The 19,275-nt window shown below is 38.8% G+C and overlaps 1 protein-coding gene across 8 annotated transcripts in view; it reads left to right on the plus strand.

Moving 5' to 3' along the window:
• The window catches only part of ABR (ABR activator of RhoGEF and GTPase), a 235,276-nt gene that overhangs the window by 151,487 nt on the left and 64,514 nt on the right, over window positions 1-19,275 (plus strand). For all 8 annotated transcript variants that reach the window (XM_075196900.1, XM_075196901.1, XM_075196902.1 and 5 more), the window contains 3 exons: window positions 12,512-12,564; window positions 17,541-17,681; window positions 18,915-19,036. In XM_075196900.1, coding sequence (XP_075053001.1) covers window positions 12,512-12,564; window positions 17,541-17,681; window positions 18,915-19,036 — 316 coding nt within the window. The remainder of the gene's footprint in view (window positions 1-12,511; window positions 12,565-17,540; window positions 17,682-18,914; window positions 19,037-19,275) is intronic.

Raw genomic sequence — 19,275 nt, forward strand, 5'->3', positions numbered from 1 at the left:
CAATTGCTGTCTAGGTCATTTCATGAGCTTAGATAATAGTGCACTGATTAGTAATAACTACACTGAGCTCCCGGGCTATAGTGATTCAACCCCTTCCTTGCCAGAGACTAGCCACACGTCACTAGGATGTCTGTCATGCAGATTCTTACATTTTCTGTGCTATTTGTGAATGTCCCAGTTTGCTGGTTTGTCCCTGTAGTACTAGTAGTAATACTAGTCTTTCCCTCCGCAGTTCACCGATTAATTCTGTTCTCCAACACTCTTTCATGTTTGTAATATATTACTTCTCCTTGCCACCATGGATCTTAGATCCTTGTATTGATTTCAGTACACTGGGGACAAAGCTTTTGTTGCTACGCTTAGAAGTGGGGGCTTTTCATTTTCACTAAATCCTTCTTTAAAATGCCAATGATGTCCACCTTGAGCACTCCTCCCAGCCCTGCTCCTCCCTCTTCTCTATCCCTCCCATCGCTCCTCATTGCATGGAGCGTGTGTGTGTTTGTAAGCCTGTATGTTAGGTGCCTGCTATTGTGCTGAAGCCAGCAGATTGGCTTCTGCCGGCTGGTGATGGGGAGTGGGACGAGACATGGCTGGATGCTGGGGCAATGGAAATTCTGTTTATCTTTCGGCTTTGCTGTAATTGCACCTATGGTAAAATCATCCTCTTTTCTGCATGGTGTGGGTGTACATGGCTCTCTCGCTCATCTATTTCTTAACTCTTAAAACTGTAAGTGCTGTGTCTGCCTTAGATTACAACATTGCAAGTGTTTTGTGATCCACTGACTGGAGTTTGCTTTGTCCAGAAGATGTGTTGTTATTTGGGGAGTGAGTAAATCTGTCTCACAGAACAGTGTGCTATGTTCTTCCTATTTCTGGAGAGATTTAAAGCAGTTTCTTGCACTCTGGTAGTAGCTGGTAATGCTGTAGTTTCTTCTTTTTCTTTTAAATTACAAGCTTCATTGCACAAGGCTGTCGTTACTTGTACTGTTTTCTTTCATAGCATCTTCAATAGTCACGTTCCTGCTTTTCGTCTCCAGCTGCTTTGCTCTTTGTGATGTGTTGGTTGTAGATAGGGGTTTGAAATAATAATGCATTCAGCCGCTGTCTTCTGCGCGATGTACAGGGTAGGAGAATGGAGTTCTGAAAGGGCTTTGTGTATATTCAGCCATGTGTTTCTTCTGCCAAAGGGATCGGAGTATCTGCTTTGATGGATTTTTTTTTTTTAATTGAGTGCTTGCATCGATATTTAGTTATAAGTGTTATTTCTGTAAAGTCTGCCCTGTGGTGAGGGGAATAATTATTGGTGAAACTCTGGTTTCCAAGCAGACGCGGGGAGGTCTCTGTGCATCAATGGGGAGGGTCAGACACAATGCAGACTGATGCATTAAGGTCACTAGCTGAACAATAGAGATTGCTGTGGTGATTTCACCAATGAGCTGTGACCCTGGAGAGCTTCTATATAGTACAGGGGGCTATGTGACCTTGTGCAGGTCACCGACGGGCCATGTTTCTTCATTTCCAACACTGATTTAACAATGTCAGGTATCATTTTATCTAAGTGGTGATGTATAGTTAAACTAGAATGCATTAGCTTTTCTCGCTGGCATAGTTTTCTGCTTTGAGTCAATCAATAGTTGGCTCATCATAGATTAAGTAAGAATAGATGGGTTACAGTCCTGTACTCATGCCAGGGCTGCCGCATTTAACACCATTATGTCAAATTGTATTGTAACAACAGTAGAATAATTGTATATGACAACTTAACTGTAGACATTTTTCATGTAATCTGCTCCAATCACTGCACTTTCCATTAGAACTTGCCCTGTGGTTGTAACACGTGCAGTTCTACAGAATTGTTAATAAAGTTCCACGCTGGAAAAGGGACAATGGTAACTTGTAGGACAGTATTCATGCTCCCGGCTCTTGGTAATACCGCTGTCCTTGCTGTAAGAGAGATGTCTGGTGGAGCAGACCGCTGGTGGTGGAGCTAGAGTTAGTGTTAGGTGCTACAGTTGGGAGAAATGAGCGCCTACCTGATATGTATGCATACGTTGCCCTGGCTTTACGGTGTGTGCAGTGTTTGGGGAGTATAATTGAGTGTTGGTTCCCAGATTTTGGTTCTAATAAAGCAGACTTTTCATGCAACAGGTTTTTAGGTGGTAGCAAAGTATTGGAAATCGGTATTAAATTACACATCCATCAGTGAAGTACTAGAATATGAGCCTAAAAGAGCAACATAGGATCACAGAACAACCGACCAGATGTAATGAAAACTAAGCAAGCTTTACTAATATGTAATAATAGCTCTTTCTTTTATATATTGATGCACTGCATACAAATCAGAATGTGCAGGCTGTAACATGAGTTTTCAGATCTTTTTAGGATTAATTCTGCCTTGAAGTACCCCAACACAAAAAGTATGTATTGAGAAAACCACTTCCCTAAATATGTGTAACTGTCTGGAATTGTAGGAGCTAAAGATAATACATTTTTGATTCATCATCATCATTTATTTATATAGCGACAACATATTCCGTAGCGCTTTACAATTGGGGACAAGCTCAGTAAACTAATAAACAAACTGGGTAAAACAGATTCCTAGGATGCTTTTATTCCTATGTTTTTTAACTTCCCCTCAGCTGTCCTATTGATATATACTGGTGCCCCCTTTCTGAGTCTACAATGCCTGACAAAAGTAGCTTTGAATGAAGAGACAAGGTCGTCCTGTCAAATATCATAAAGCAGTCTTCATCATCATCATCATTTATTTATATAGCGCCAGCAAATTCCGTAGCGCTTTACAATTGAGAACAAACATTAATAAGACATTACTGGGTAATACATACAGACAGAGAGGTAAGAGAACCCTGCTCGCAAGCTTATTAATCTGTAAGCACCATAACGATAAAAGTCGCTCTATTTGAATCTCATTTAGCTTCCTACACGTGTTGTGATTTTGACCAGTCATTGTACAGTCTGTGTGCACTCATTATACACAATTAAAAGCCCTTTGGATTTGATGAAGGGAAATCTGGCAGAACAGTGACCCTCATTTTGCTTTTTATGTGCAAATGCAGAGGGCAGTGCATTAGTCGGGCACCTCATTAAATTGTAATTTGCATCATGTATATTGCAAATTGGCCACTGGAGAGGTAATTCTGTGGTTATACCTTATGGCTGGATCACAGTATATTTATCATCATCAGTTATTTATATAGGGCCACTAATTCCGCAGCGCTGTACAGAGAACTCACTCACATCAGTCTCTGCCCCATTGGAGCTTACAGTCTAAATTCCCTAACATACATACACAGACACACTAAGGTCAATTTTGATAGCAGCCAATTAACCAACCAGTATGTTTTTGGAGTGTGGGAGGAAACTGGAGCACCCGGAGGAAATCCACGCAAACACGGGGAGAACATTCAAACTCTACACAGATAAGGCCATGGTCGGGAATCGAACTTATGACCCCAGTGCTGTGAGGCAGAGGTGCTAACCACTAGGCCACTGTGCTGCCCGCCATATTTATGCATCCTAAAGGTGACCATACACACTGAATTACCACAAGTGACATCATCTGCCTAATTTCGTTGATTGCACATGATAGTATTCACTAATGATGCCATCAGTATAGCTCACATTATCAGTCATGCTTGTAAATCAGCTCTGGTAGCAACTGCTATAAGCCTGTCTCTGCAGACTACTTCCAACACTTACAGGCCTCAAAGCGTTCCTCAAGTGATGAAAACCCATCATCTGGACCTTGTTCAGTTTGGCCCTCAAAATGTGTGGCCAGATTGCAGGGTAATCCTGTCATTCAACGCTCTTTGCAGTGTGTATAACATCTTCATTGTACATCCTAACTCTCAAGTCCTGGCCATTCTGATGCCATGAATTATGTTTCTAATTGAACACAGAAGCATCATTGTGTGGAAGGAAAGTCCTTTTGAATTATAATTTACCTACACTAGACAATAAAGTGCTTTCAGGTTAAACTAATGAGGCATAGAAAGAATAATAGGAGACCATCTATGATTTCCCAGTTGTGAAATATTTGTTCCTGAAAGCTGTTAAACGTCACAATGTCTGGTTTATTTTTCTTTGTGCTGTATGAGGAAATGAACCCGATTTAGCCAGAAAAAGGAATAACCTTGAAAATGTCAGAATCCAATCAATTGATTTATTAAAAAGAAAAAGAAGCATATAACATTACAGTAAATATAGCATGTAAGTGACACCATACCCTACCCTGAGATCTGTGCATTGTCTGATTTGTGTGGGTTTAATTTTCTATACTAATATGTCTTGCGGGACAATAGAAAATAAAACTGTCACAGTGGACTAATACTAACCTGATTTAATGTTTTTTTTGTTTTTTTTTGCTTAAATTCATATCCTCTATTTGTTAATAAGATGATGTAACTACATTATAATTCATATTTGGTTCTGCTCCCTTTTTGGCTAAAAACAAGATTCAGGGTGGTGCCTCCCAGGCACTTTACATTGTAGCGCTCTTCCAGGTTGAAAAGAGAAACAGCATTGTGATCAATTACTTCTGATACAATGAATAAGTGAATGATCGCTCTTCCCCTGTGAAACTGGAGTGATTTATGCGCATAGTCTTTAAATGCTTTCATGTGACAATGGAACCACCATCCCCATTCACTTCAATGAAGCATATTAAAATAAAACCCACTCCGTTCTATACATCCATACCTATTTGTGTTCATACTTGCGTTTGACTGTGCTGGCAACATTGTTTTTTGGACGCTACTTCAACCACTTCAGTACATTCAAAGAATGTCACCACACTTGATAAAAGTACATTCATCTATGGGAGCACATGTGCATACCCACTAATGGTTAACAAGACCAGTTATACCTGAGTGTTGACTTTTTCCCCCCTCATTCATGCCAATGTCCCATTCATGCCAATAGGATTGTGTCACAGCTACTTGTTGAGACCCCATTGAAATGAATGGGCCATTGAAATTAATGGAGCTTCACAGCATTGTTACATGGTTGTTTTTTTTTCTTTTCCACATCAATAGAAATTCAGGTAGTGTCTGTTGACGTGTGGTCAAAACGGAGAGTCCTCCAGGCAATCTCAAACAGCTAATGTTGGAAATTGCATGTGATTGGTTGACAGTTCTGGAGAAACCCTGCAATTCCCTGCTTGATTATTTAGTAGCAGGCAGGCAATAAATAGTGTTCTGATGTCGATTTTTTTTTTTTTTTTTTTTTTTATAAATTCTCTAAAAAATGTCATCTTACCTCATTGAGCCAAGATCGATTAAAGGGGAATCCTTTCTTACATTTTATATTTATTAAAAAAGTAAATTTGGGTTTGGAGACTTCTTCAAATAAACTTAATTTGTGCCTGTGTGTCTAGTTATTTATTTATTTTACTATATTACAGGGGTCTCAGGGACCACTCCAATAGTCCAGTCTTCCTCATTACCTTGGCTCCCACAGCCCAGTTATGGGACTAGTAGTTGCTCTTCACTGCCATGGAAGCTCAAGCGCTGCAAGGATCAGCTTGGGGCTATTTTCAAACTATGACAAGGGGACCCCACACTCTTGTTATCCCAGTTTTATGGGGAATCTGCTGAAAAATGATTTATTGCCAGAGCGTTACCATTCTTTCCAATGTCCCATTCAGTTAAATGTGGTAACTACATGTAGCACCCACTGGAGACCCCATTGTAATGAAACAGAATCGCTCCTTACCACTTGCATTCATAACACATTTGCAAGTGCACGTGAATGATTCAAGCACATTTAAAATGCTTACCACATGCATGAAAACATAGCGTTTATATGCATCCTCAGGTGAGGTTTCACCTTTTTTTTTTACGCAGCACCAGTGGATATTGGGCATAAGTGTTAACTGTTTTGCAGAGAGTTGCAGAGATTTAGAAAAACAAACTTCAGTTCAGGTTGCTCGCTCAGTTCTATTTTAATGAATGGTACAGATATGGGGTAGTGAGAACTATAACTAGCTTTTGTTCAACTTTGACAATGTCACCTTAAATCTTAAGATCACAAGTTGATAGGTCAGTCATAACTTTAATATATGCTTGTTTTTTCAGCGGGTGGTGGGGCTATGATGGAACGAATCAAATCAGCCCCCTCCTACTTCAGTATTGAAGTCGTTAAGATTCGGGTGGGAGGCCTGATCTTCCTGCAGACTACCGAATTTCAGTTTGCCTTCCCCCTCTTCTTCACACATACCATCTACTGGCTACAGTTATTGGAAATTAGGGTTAGTGTAGTGGACATGGATTGGCTGGCTTTAAAGGTTTGAGGACAGTGCTAATGATTTAAGGGTCTCATCCATTTTTAGTAAAAGACATAGAGTATAAATGTACTTTTTTTTTCAGTTTGATGTCATGGTGTTCTTGGTGGAAACAAATCCTATAAATGTGATATAATTTATTTGGCTTTTTATTCTGCTATTTATTTAATGTTAAATTGCTCTGCCTTTTGACTCCTTGCTGTTATCTGAAGCAGGAAGAATAGATGAGGCTTACTTTAAGGTGGTTGTACAGTGAGTGTCATTGTGTCTGACTTGCTGTAAAAAATAGAACTGGTCTGCACTTCCGTAATAAAGAAAAGAACTTTTCTGTATTGTTAGAGTTGTCTGTTTACGTAAACCCTACTTGTAATTAATTATTCCAGGATAAAAAGAATGAGTCATTGTTTGTATAAGTCATAAAGTTTTTATCACTTTGTGTTTTCCTGTGGAATGCCAGTGTTGTTCATTGTATCTAATAAAGACCTCTGCATTCTCTTTTAATATGCTAGCTATGCATTTGTCCATCTGCTGTTCACAGTAGAAAATCATCTAACCATAGAGCTCCACTTTGCTCACAGCACCATCTGCCATGAGTGTAGGGTTGAACTGCCCTACCTGTGATACTTTTGGTGCATGTGTTGAGTTGCACACACATAAGGTGCGTCATGCTCATATACAGCTTTTGCATCAGGCATTACAGGTGTGTATACTTACACCCGACGATAGTGTAGAGATGTGACTTGACATTGTTAGTAGTAAATGCTAAAGGTGTACACAGTATAATGATGTAGTCAAGTGATATATACACAAAAGAGAATGTTACTCTTAACTATTTTATTAATAAATTAATAAATGATTCAATTTAGAATAAATACATCTGTTGTTTTCCCCTTTAAATATCAAATGAGAATCTTATTTCCTGCAATAGTAAAATGGAAATGAAGTAATAAGAGAAGAGGTCCACAATTTGTTAGAATTTTGCCAGTAATGGTTTTACTATTATCAACTGGAGAGGGTGATTCACAGTTAGCCAATCAGAAGCAGCTAGCTAGTGTTGTTGTTGGTAGTTGGTCGTCATCAATGCATGTCATTGTACTATCCTTCCAGCACCCGCAAGAGATACGCTTGCTAAAAGGCTTATCTGCGGATGTGTCCAGGTTTAATTATATCACAGTAAATGAAAGCACTCTTACTGTAATCAACCTATGCAGGCCTCCCCCTCCAAGTGTATGGAGAGGCAAGTCAGCGATATACAAAAACTATATGCGGACGTGTGCTTGTGCACCTTTGGTGCACATGTGCAATATGGAAATGTGTATCTTTTATTATTACACTGAAATTTTAAGTTGATCTAGGACATGTCCTACCCCAACTATGAATCTGTCCCCACATTTTAAATTTACCTCCCCCTCTAATGTAACATGGTTTTGCCCAGGTGCAAATGTTACTCCTTTTTTATGCTTTGCTCTCCTTAATGACTCAGGCCCAGAATGTTTAAGGGTTTTGGTAATGTCCTGAGTGAAAAAGGTTTGGGGAACTGGATAGAGTGTGATGTTGTCAGCCGTGTGGGAGACTTGAAGGAGGGTAAGGACATGAGGAGTGAAGGGGAGATCACTGGTAGAGAGGCAGTTGTACACACATAATCGAGAAGAAGAGTGGTCAGGGGAGGATAGGTGCATTTTTGTGATGTCTGCATAGAGGTGGTAGTGGAGGTTGAAGGAACATATTCGTTTACAGAGAGGAGAGGTATAAAGAGAGAAATGCAGAGGGCCAAGAACAGAGTCTTGAGGAACCCCAAAAGATAGTGAGTGAAGGGTAGTATGCATTAGAGAGCCTGAAGAAGCATTCTCAAAAATAGCTGGTGAATCAGGAGAGAACAGTGCTGCTTAGGGAAAGGGAGTTGTGTGTTGAGAAGAGGAGTGTGGTCTACTGTAATGAAAGCAGCTTCAGAGGGAAAGAAGTGACTCTTTGGGGCATATTCAATTACGATTTGCGGCCGCGATTACGTGCGGCCGCACGGGTCCCGGTACCGCAACATCGTGGATCTCTTGGGTGCGCACAGAAATCCGCATTGTTACGCTACACTAATGGCGCTTTATACACGCAGCCACGAATTGTAATTGAATACCCCCTTTGTAAGCAGATCATTTGTTATTTTAGTAAGGGCAGTCTCTGCAGTCTGTAGATGGCGGAAGCCCAGGTGTAGAAAGTCAAGAAGAGAGTGTACGGAGAGAAGTAGTTTGGGCGAGAGATGGGGTGGTAGCTGGAGATAGATGTAGGGTCAAGAGATGGTTTCTTGAGAATATGTGAGGTGATATAAAATAATTAACATTAAGTTAATTTAACTTAAACATTAGAATATTTGTTATTAGAGCACCTAATATAGCACACTTTATGAAAAATACAGTAAGACTTTATAATGTTCACGTATATACCTGTTTGTGGATGTGACTTCTTTACTTTCCATTGCTGCCTTGATAGACCTGCTGTTCTGCACAAAATATGTGTCCCCACCGCTATGGATGTTCTCATTTTTCTGGTGTTCTATTAAAATTCAAAGAAGACAAAACTTTATCAGTGGAGAAATGCAGTTTTCATGTTATCACTGTGCTTTCGAGCAAAATGTAAGCTTCCTAGGTTGCAGGAAAGGGACTTGCAAAATATAGCCAATGTTTCCCCATTAGAATTAGCTCAGCATTCATATATATATCTTGCTCAATACAGTATTCTCTTCAATATTTTTTATTGTTGTTTCTTATTCCAGTCGATGTTGCAGTAGGGATCCTTGTGATAGTGTTATTGTTTAGGAGGACTGATAGCGTATCACCCCATGAAAATACGAAACTACAAATGCTACACGTTTGTTTATTTGTTTGCTTGTTTTTTGGGAGTTCTTTTTGGAGGGGAAGGTTATATTTCCTTTACTGTTACTTTGTGGAACAGTTTCATTTCACTGTAAAATTGTATTTTCTTTACCATTTAGTACAAAGAACCTATACGGTGAACACTGCGGTTCTGGTCATAGTGATAATTGTAAGGAAGTTGTGGTTTGTACAGAGACACTGCATTTCTCATAGAGATGATGATCAATGATATCATGCAATGAATGCAGCTACGCCAATTGATGATACCGTGGAGGTGCCATATTTGTTGTGGGTATCTGCCCTTCCAGGCCACCAAGTCCTTACTTTATGCAACCCTATTCTAAGGCAGTATTTCAAGGCTTGGGACCTCAAGGAAGACTTTGAGGGTCACCATGTGACCAGACAACCAGCAAGGCATATGCCACATATGGTTAATCTATCAGCTACATACATTACTCTGGTAACTGTGCAACCCAATTATCTCCCTGTGCCACAGATAGATTGCAATGAGTAGTTTAAAGTAGATAAAGGGTTCTAGCATGTGCCAGTAATTTCTGCAAATAGAAGAATGTCATTATCTATGGATTACTTTGAAAAAGGAGAGTAGAGCTGTTAGCAATATTGGGTTAATTTCAGAAGAGCAATCCTTAGCAGCATCCGTTAGTTGAATAATTAGCTTTCTCCTAATTTCCCCATAGTGACTGGTATGTAGCCAACTACAATTAAACTTAAACACTAATGAGATATGTGCAATTTTACTGAGTTACTGATTGTCTGAAAAGTAGGGCAATATCTCTAGTTCAAATGGCTTGAAGCGATATTGTGATCTGAATGTTACGTTTCAGCTTACAGTAATTATTTAGTTAAACAATGAAGAGTCAGAAGTATTGTTGCATTGTCAGTATTTTCTTTTCTAGTTTTTAATGTACTGTTGTTTAAATGGTATGCAAAAAGGCAGCTTTATTTGCTATTAATGGAGAGGTGTATATTGATAGGGGCACTATATAGTTGCCAGCCTCTGATATCATTACCAGAGGTCATTTTACTGCTTGGCTGGTGTGTCTTTACTGTGTACTCTCTAAGTAGTAGCATATAGTGCGTATGGATGTACAATCCTAATATCATTACAATACATGTTAGACAATAGCCCACCTGTAATTTCTTAGAATCTATGATATACGAGATAATTTGCCCTATAGCATGAAATCTAAGGATGCTAGAAGTCAGCAAGGAGTTCTGTGACCATGTAGAAGCAGGCCACACTAATTGTTGTGGAGTTACCGTTCCAGGGGACATCTGTATTGTAAGTCTTGCATGAATGGATCTTTACACAGTAATTATTGTGAGATTTTCTCTATGGTGCTCTAAACAAACTTTTAGCCTTTGATTATTGTTATACCAGTTGTATAATGTTGTTGCTCCTCAGCCTGAGCACCGAGGAATAGGATCAGAGACCACATAAGTGGATGAGATGGGTTTATGCCGTACTTTGGGCAAGCGGGCGGATCTCTTACATCGCGGAATAATGCTGCTCACATGACTTTTATAGTAGTCAAGCAAAAAACAAAAAGAAAGTTCTGGTTTCAGTCTTTATTTTGTATGTTTCAGTTACCCCATCAGCAATAATGTCTGTCAGCTATCTAATCCACCTCTTTTCATTTTATCATTTATTAAATGTCTTGGTGTATGGCATGGTGATTGTTCAGATGGTAATGTTTGTATTATTGTAGCGCTACCCAAATTTTCTTAATACACAATAGAATCATCACTTTACCCACAAGTAGCTCTGCTGATACTAGACTGACTGTACTAGCACTTTGGTTTGGTTGAAATTTGATCCGGTACGTTACAGTGTAATCATAAAGACATTCACAATTCGGTTGAAAAGCTTTTATAGTTTTTAAAGGTGTTAAATTCAGTAAACTATGAGGAGCGGCTTCTTCCCCGACTTTGTGGTAACATCACTTCTATTTTTACCAGCATTTCTGTTTCTCAGTATAATGGATATAATAGACACGGAGATTAGAAAACCACTGAAAGCTCATATGGAAAGTGACCTGTTGCAGAGTGAGCAGTAATACAGAGAACTAATGCTGCTCCGTCCTTAGTTGTGTGTTCTGGCGAGGGCCCAAGTTTCACGCAATCACAATCTCACCTTTTGTGTGTTAAAAGAACAAGCAAGCGACCTTTGATACTTGTAAAGAACAGTTAAATTGTGCATATTACAATGGTGTAATGCAGTCTCTAGGTAAGGAAATGATAGTTATTCATCGGTGCCACTGAATGAGAGAGGTTGGTTTTCTTTCATTTCTTATGTTCTTCCCGTATTCGTAACCTCTAACATTTACTTGTTTATTCATGTCTAGTAGACTGTTTTATGCTATCTTTCTAGGGAGTTGTGTTTGCCAACTCTTTACCTGCTCTCTGTCATATTTTCAAGACTTAGTCATGCCCACAGTGATGTCATGGTACCATACCCAACACTCCCACATACCCAACCCTGCCCCAAAGCTGCTGTTTTATGAGTAGATTATTATATACAAATAAGATTAACAAAAGATCTCTGGTAGCAAATAAGGCAATTATATGACAGAGACAAGAATAATGGCATTCTATGTAAGGCTGGGTACACACTACAGAAAGTTCCTCCCTATGCGATATCATTAACAATTTTACCAACGACTGAAAATCCCGATCAGTATGCTGATTCATGCGTACACACTAAACATGTATTACATGATTTACCGTCAGATCTGTGCTCTTCATCTGTCATAACCATCGTCTGAAGATATCTTGACTCTGTAAACGCTATAGAGATCTGGTTGTGAGTACATACACACCTCAGAATTGGAACGGCTTCTTTCTATCGTTGGATGAGATTTTTAGTCCATTTATAAAATCAAATCAAACAATACAATGTTCTTTGGAACGATAATCGTTCATCGTTGGAGCGTACACACTAGTGCGATGTCGGGCTGAATGCTCGTTTATCGTGTGATTGGCCCGATAATCGGCTGAAAACCCTGTAGTGTGTACCCAGCCTAATGCTGAGATCTGAAAACTGACATCATTAAACTGCCACAGAAAATAATTAGTATATTGTTATAGTTTTATCTCCTAATACTTCTATTCAAGAAATACAAAGAGAAAACCGTTTGTATTTATCTGGTTTATATGTACAGTGTGGTTGCTGAACTGGTTTACGGTTTCTGTGAGACTTGTTAAACGTTTTGATGTTGTAGCCCATGTGCCATCCACGTCATACTCTTCATATGGAAAACCCTCCCCTCATTTCCTGTGTGTCCTCTTATCTGCTCCTAATGCCCTTTCCTTTTTCTCATTTTAGCACTGCTCTACAAACCTATTGATCGTGTGACACGGAGTACATTAGTTCTGCATGTGAGTAGTAAAGTATTATTAAATAAAAGCAAACTGTTATACATCAATAACGACTTTCCTTTGTTTTTTAAGTCTGTGAGTCATGAAGTCAGTAGTGTAATAAAAAGGGAAATTACAGCAATAGATTTACAATAGCAGATGCTATTTACATACCTCTGCTGTCAAGCAGCATTGCCTCACAAACCCCAAAAAATTAGAGGCTTAGGGCCTGATTCATTAAGGATCTTAACTTGAGAAACTTCTTATTTCAGTCTCCAGGACAAAACCATGTTACATTGCAAGGGGTGCAAATTAGCATTCTGTTTTGCACATAAGTAAAATACTGACTGTTTTTACATGTAGCACACAAATATCAACTTTAAATTTCAGTGTACAAATAAGCTATCAAATATGTGTGTGTTACATAAAAAAATAGTCAGTATTAAACTTATGTGCAAAACAGAATACTAATTTGCACCCCTTGCATTGTAACATGGTTTTGTCCTGGAGACTGAAATAAGAAGTTTCTCAAGTTAAGATCCTTAATGAATCAGGCCCTAGAATCTGATTGGTTGCTATAGGCAACATCTCCACTTTTCCAAACCCGCAGATTAGTAAATCTAGCCCTTAGACCTCATTTAAAGAATTGTGGGAGAGGAGACATGCAGATTTTTCCTCATGTGTCCCTAACCACCAAAACACATGTGTAAGTTGGTATGTTCCCAATCTGCTCCCATTGAAATCAATGTTTTTTTTCATATGCATTGATACTAATTAAACATACTTAAATCAGGGCTTGACACACCCCAGGCACCTTGTCCCAATGGCACCTACAAATTGGGCTATGGTGCCGAATTCCTGGGAAGTGCTGCTCTATGTAGATGAAATTTGTACTTGTTCTCTGGGTGCTGCCCTCTCAGTGGTATATGCAGCCTCAGAGACCTGTGTGATGTGCTGTAACCCACAGCACAGAAATCTAATTGACGTCCCAGAATGCTCAGTCCAGTATTCTGAGCTTCCAATGTAAACTTGCTCCGAAGGGGACTGATCACAGATGAGTTCCTCTCTGATCAAATGGGCTTTATCATACATTACTTCCCCTCTGAGAGAATGCAGAGGAGCAGCTCAGCAGTGATTGGGGGGCTAATAATAAAGGATGGAGCTAATGATTAGATGACGTGATAATGAGGGAGAATAATAGTGTGGTTAATGATGACTGAGGATGGGGTGTTAATGTGCATGAGGGATGATTGTGCAGATGATTATAATGATAAAGCAGTAATGTTGGGGGACAGTGTGATGATGGTGAGGGGGGATGATTGTGATATGTTGACAGATTATGAGAAGAGTATTATGACTGGGATGATGGGATTGAGAAGGGTGTTCTCAGGAGGGGGTGAATGGGGTTTGAGGAGCGAGAGGGAGCATAGAGAATGGACTTGGGGTGGTAGTAATAGAGAAGTGAGATGAAGAAGAGGATTTAGGTGGAGATAGCAGGGGATAGAGAAGGGTTATGATGTGGATTGATGATATCATATACATAGATACCATTTAATATTTGACTGACTCCAACATTTTTAGACTGACTCATAGATTATAAAATATTGGTCGAGCCCCGACTTTAATGGAACAGGAAGCGTAAAAAAAAGCGGGTATTGGGTTTTCAGAAACAATGGGTTGCATTGTGAAACCCATTAACATGCATTGTACTAGTGTTAGATACGCTAGTATAACACACAAAGGTAACACCAGCGGGTATGAGACCTGATGGCCGTTCTGTGAAGATACTTCAGCCACTCAGTAAAACAGCTTTTTTCAGAATGTGCTCTATAAAGCTGGGTACAAATTGGCGTTTGATCAGCACAAGTTCTAACACCAGTGACCCCACACTTGAATGCATTGAACATATGGTGGTTAATTATCATGCATTCTGGAGGTCAATAGGGATCACTCAATTGAACTGGATACATTTACTTGCTTTTATCACAAAAAAAATGGAGCTGACTCCATCCGAAAAAGCACAACTCTCCTGAACGCAAATACAAGCTATAGTGGAGATGTGGGATTCAGCCGCTTCCAGTGTGACCCCCATTTATGTGTGTTGTACTAGCATTGACAACTCTAGTAAATGCACATTGGGTGGGACGGATTTTTGTTTTTAAAGATTATTTAGAATAAAAGGATCATAAGAACCTAAATTCACCAATATATATTTGTTTACCTTAAATACTGTACATAAAAGACAAGGCACTATTTTATAGGTCAGATAATGAACAGCTAATGTGAGTGTTCCAAATATATACTTTTTTAAAAATGATCGAGAGTACATTTTAAAATGCTGTTGCGGAAATCTCCTCCTCATATACCCATAGCAGCACTTTCCACCCCCAGCTGTGTAGCAGCTCTTTCTTTGGTCTAACTTTCAATATTTGAGTTAACCGATTAACAGAAACAATGCATTGTCATTTTTACAGCTAGAGTCAAGTCAGTACAGATCTTGATTTTTATTTATTTTTCCCCCTAAGGCGTTTGGCTGGATTAACTAGCCTAAAATATGTGCTGCAGCACACCTCCCCCTAGTGTTACAGCCCTGGCTGCCTGAATTTACATTTCAGAACAGCTATGACTCAGGTTGGGTATTATATATGCAGTGTTCCATAACTGATGCAAAATTACTGGTAATACACTGTAACTATACCTCAGGATGGGAACAGATACAGGTTCTTGGACACAAGCAAATGACCCCTAAATCCCTGCGGAACACAGGGAGAGGTTTATAGGGACATAAAACTTCCTTCAAACTGATAATACCATACTAATCAAACAGACAAAAACCCTTTATCTGAATTTACAGATTGTTCTATTTGTTTCTAGAACAACAGTAAAATGTGTAAAATTTATATTGTCATATTTTCCTAAAATCTACGCTTGTGTTTGACTTATCAAAATAAATATTATTTCTGGCCCCTTTGTAGAGTATGCACAATAGACCTGTTTTAGTCTATTGTGCATATTCTAGACCATTGATCTGTTTTGCAAAAACTATGTGACTGTTGCTTAGATACACTCCCTAGCAGAGAATGTTTATGTAGTACCTTATTGAGCTGATTATATATGTTCTGGTCATGCCCAGTCCTCTTGTCTACACCTGACATGGGTAGGGTAGGGATTGTATTAGATATATGCTTTTTAATTTAAATTATATCAACATTTTGATGATTGTATCCATTTAACTGTTCTCCTTCACTTAAGAAGTTACTTTGCTAAGTGTCCGTTACTAATGCCAGTGTTTAGTATGATTACTTTTCTTCTCTGTTTGAGATCATTCGGCAAAGAATTTATGTATATTAGTGCAAGATGTGACTCATGAATCACATGGATGCTAAATGCCTCATTAATATGATGAGATAGTGAGCGCTCTAAAATTGTAGTCACATTGCAGAGAGGTCAGTAGTACAGCTTGTAGAGGGTGTGTTATACATTAAAATGCACATGAGAAAACTGGTTGTAAATGGCATTAATAAATAAGGTCTGCTAATATTACAAACTTGCTGTATTTAAACCACCTTCCAGGATTCCATACATTAAACATTTATTGTGTCCTTTTATATTTTACTGTCTTTTGCTTTCTGGGTTCTGTTGTTTAGTCATTTTTATTTACAAAATGAAAACGTAGGTTGGAAAACAGATTAAAAATAAAGAAATCACAATCAAATTGATTAAAAAATGTGCAAAACTATGCATCTACTTTGCCATGAAAATTGTGCATCCATTGACCTCATAATAAGTTTCTCTAGAAAGGCACCGGCAGTACCTATTCATAGGTGGAATGGCTGCCAGGCTTTGGGGTTTGGCCTGTCTCATATTAAATGAATGAAACTAATGGTACATGTTCAGATACTCAGACAGTAGTCATAGCACTGTGTGTTATAAGGCATAACCTCATAGAACTTATCAGTGATTACCAGTGTTCTTACAACTGACACTACATGATGATATGATACCATAAATGAACATTACTTGTGTATTATAAGTGCAGTTAAATGGTACCATGCAATATCTAGATTTTCAGGCTACTCTTTGATAAAATGGGATATGCAGCCATTCATAGCATTTAACAAATCCTTAAGTCCCCGCTGCACAGAGCTTACAGTTCATTAAAGCTGCCTATTAATAGTCGTCAGCAACTTGTACCAGATGTGCTGCAGCCTAACAGGTTGATTCTTACATGGCTGCTTATTTCACGAGCTGTGGTTTATTACTGAAGACTGATGTATATTGCACTCCTTTCTTGTCTTAGCCCTGCGTTTTTGTAATGTGAGACCATATTGGATACAACCGTTTTGAATCGAAAAGGCAGTCAGGGCTTTCTAGAAGTCAAGCAGAACTTTTAAAGAGCCAATAGAACATGCATCCAGCAACATTTATTTGATAATGAAAGAAGCATTGGAAGTAACTGTGTAGGGGCTCTGGCTACTTGGCAGGGCCATGGGTGAGTTAAATGGTAGTAAATGGATAGCTGCTTAGCCATACAACAACTCTTGTTCGACCCCGCATTGGCTTTATTAGGCCACATAACTACTGGTGTTGCGTTATCATTAATTAGCACCAAATGTGCTTGACGTGTGTTGCTAGCATTTAGGAGGTGATTGTAGACCTCCGATGCATTTATCTGTGTTAAGATAAAACATGGATGTGTCCTAAGAAAAGGAACAAACTCTAGTAACAGCCATTGTGGGTGTAGTGATGCTAGACACAGTGGTTTCTAGTACGAGTCCCCTTTATAACACTAGTAAACTACATATAATAAACACAAGGGTATGAGCTCTGAGATTTGTAATTTAGACCAAGATCACATATTGGACAGTAGGTAGAATTTGTTTTGGTTGAAAGTAGAATATTCTGCTGGCTGTTCCACAATATATTATATTATATTTTATATTATATTATATTATATATTATTATTTACATGTGTATCAATTTTTAAAATGTTCCAGGATCTCCTTAAACATACCCCTGCTGACCACCCTGACTATCCATTGCTACAAGATGCTCTCCGTATCTCACAGAATTTCCTGTCTAGTATCAATGAGGACATTGATCCAAGGAGAACTGCAGTCACAACACCAAAGGGCGAGGTGAGGAGCACACCGGGGAGCCCATTATCTGCACTTTCATCGTCAACCGTGGTGATGTCTTCATCAGTTGTTACATTAATATATTGCTTTTGTAAATACATAGTAAGGTTCCTGCATCAAGACAAGGTTTCAAAATCAATAAATATTCAGCTACAGCATTACCGGAGCAAAACTATACAGTGATAACTGGGCGGAAGCCTCGTGATGTCGGCATTTAACATCATTTCTAGGGACATTACTGAGCAGTACTCTTGCACAGTGTAGTTTTTTGCATGTAACTTTCTTTTATAAATAATTGTAATACTCGGTGACTCAGTATATATAGTGGTAATTGCATCCATTGATTAATATTGAACAATGGAGATATTCACTGGAACAAATGTCCATGGCGTTTTAGAAATTAGCGATTGTGGGCCAGTATCAGGGACAGAGGTACAGTTATACCATCAAATAGATTAAGAACATTTTATATTCCTCCATGCTTATAGAAAATCTGCTAGGTGTTTGATTTATGAGGGTACATAGGTCCTTTTTATGATTGTATTGTTATAGTATGCTGTATTTTTTACGGTCTTACAGAAGGAGCTTTGTCTATACTCTAGTAGAGTATAATGAAGCTCTAAATAGTCTACATTATAATGTCCAATTGTCTGTACAAAATAACATTTCTCAGTGTGACATCCATACAGTATAAACCTGCGGTACAGCTGTGTGCCTGATGACAATGTGGCTCAGCTAACAGTGGGAATATGTTGTGTAGGACAGAGGGAATTTCAATTGTGTATCCACAACAAATTCACTGTTTATTTCTTATATGACCCTGTTAATGACTTAGCACTCGTCTGCAGTTGTAAGTGTTCTAATGCTGATAAACACTGATAAAATACAACGCACTAAGTACAATGATTAAATAAAACTCAGTGATGGATTGACAACATCACATACAGGTATTATCCGGAATTCTTGGGATTTTTTGGACAATGGGGTTTTCTGTCATTTGCAGTGACACTGGCATTCTCCCGCTCATTACATTGCTTAGCACTGGCCCTCATAGACCTGATCACCAGGGCTGCTTCTGACAGTCACTATAGGAAATTATTACAAAGCATTCTGGTTTCTGTCACTTTCTGGGTAGGTTAGATTACATATACAGTGTACATTACATTTGTATGTGACTATTTATAGTGCTCACCTTGCAGTCATTTCTGGTTTTACCAATTCCTTATTTTCCAGACCCGGCAGCTGGTGAGAGACGGTTTCTTGGTGGAACTGTCTGAGAACTCCCGCAAACTCCGGCACTTATTCCTGTTTACAGACCTCTTGCTTTGTGCCAAGCTGAAGAAGGGAGCTGTTGGGTAGGTGAAAATACGCACAAGTGTTTATATTCAATATTTATTCTAACGCCTCCATCTTCTTGATTGTTACAACATATAACATTGGAATCTGCCAAACTCCGCCATTCTAGCAAGCATGATACAGAAAATAATGGAAAAGTGGTTTTATTATTTTACTGATCTCTGCCATTGTAGAGATGGTAAACGAGGTCAGAAGTTAAAAGCCAGCAGCTTTGTAAGAAAATACAAATGCCCAACAT

The sequence above is a fragment of the Mixophyes fleayi genome, chromosome 2, assembly GCF_038048845.1.
Source record: "Mixophyes fleayi isolate aMixFle1 chromosome 2, aMixFle1.hap1, whole genome shotgun sequence".
Taxonomy (NCBI): domain Eukaryota; kingdom Metazoa; phylum Chordata; class Amphibia; order Anura; family Limnodynastidae; genus Mixophyes; species Mixophyes fleayi.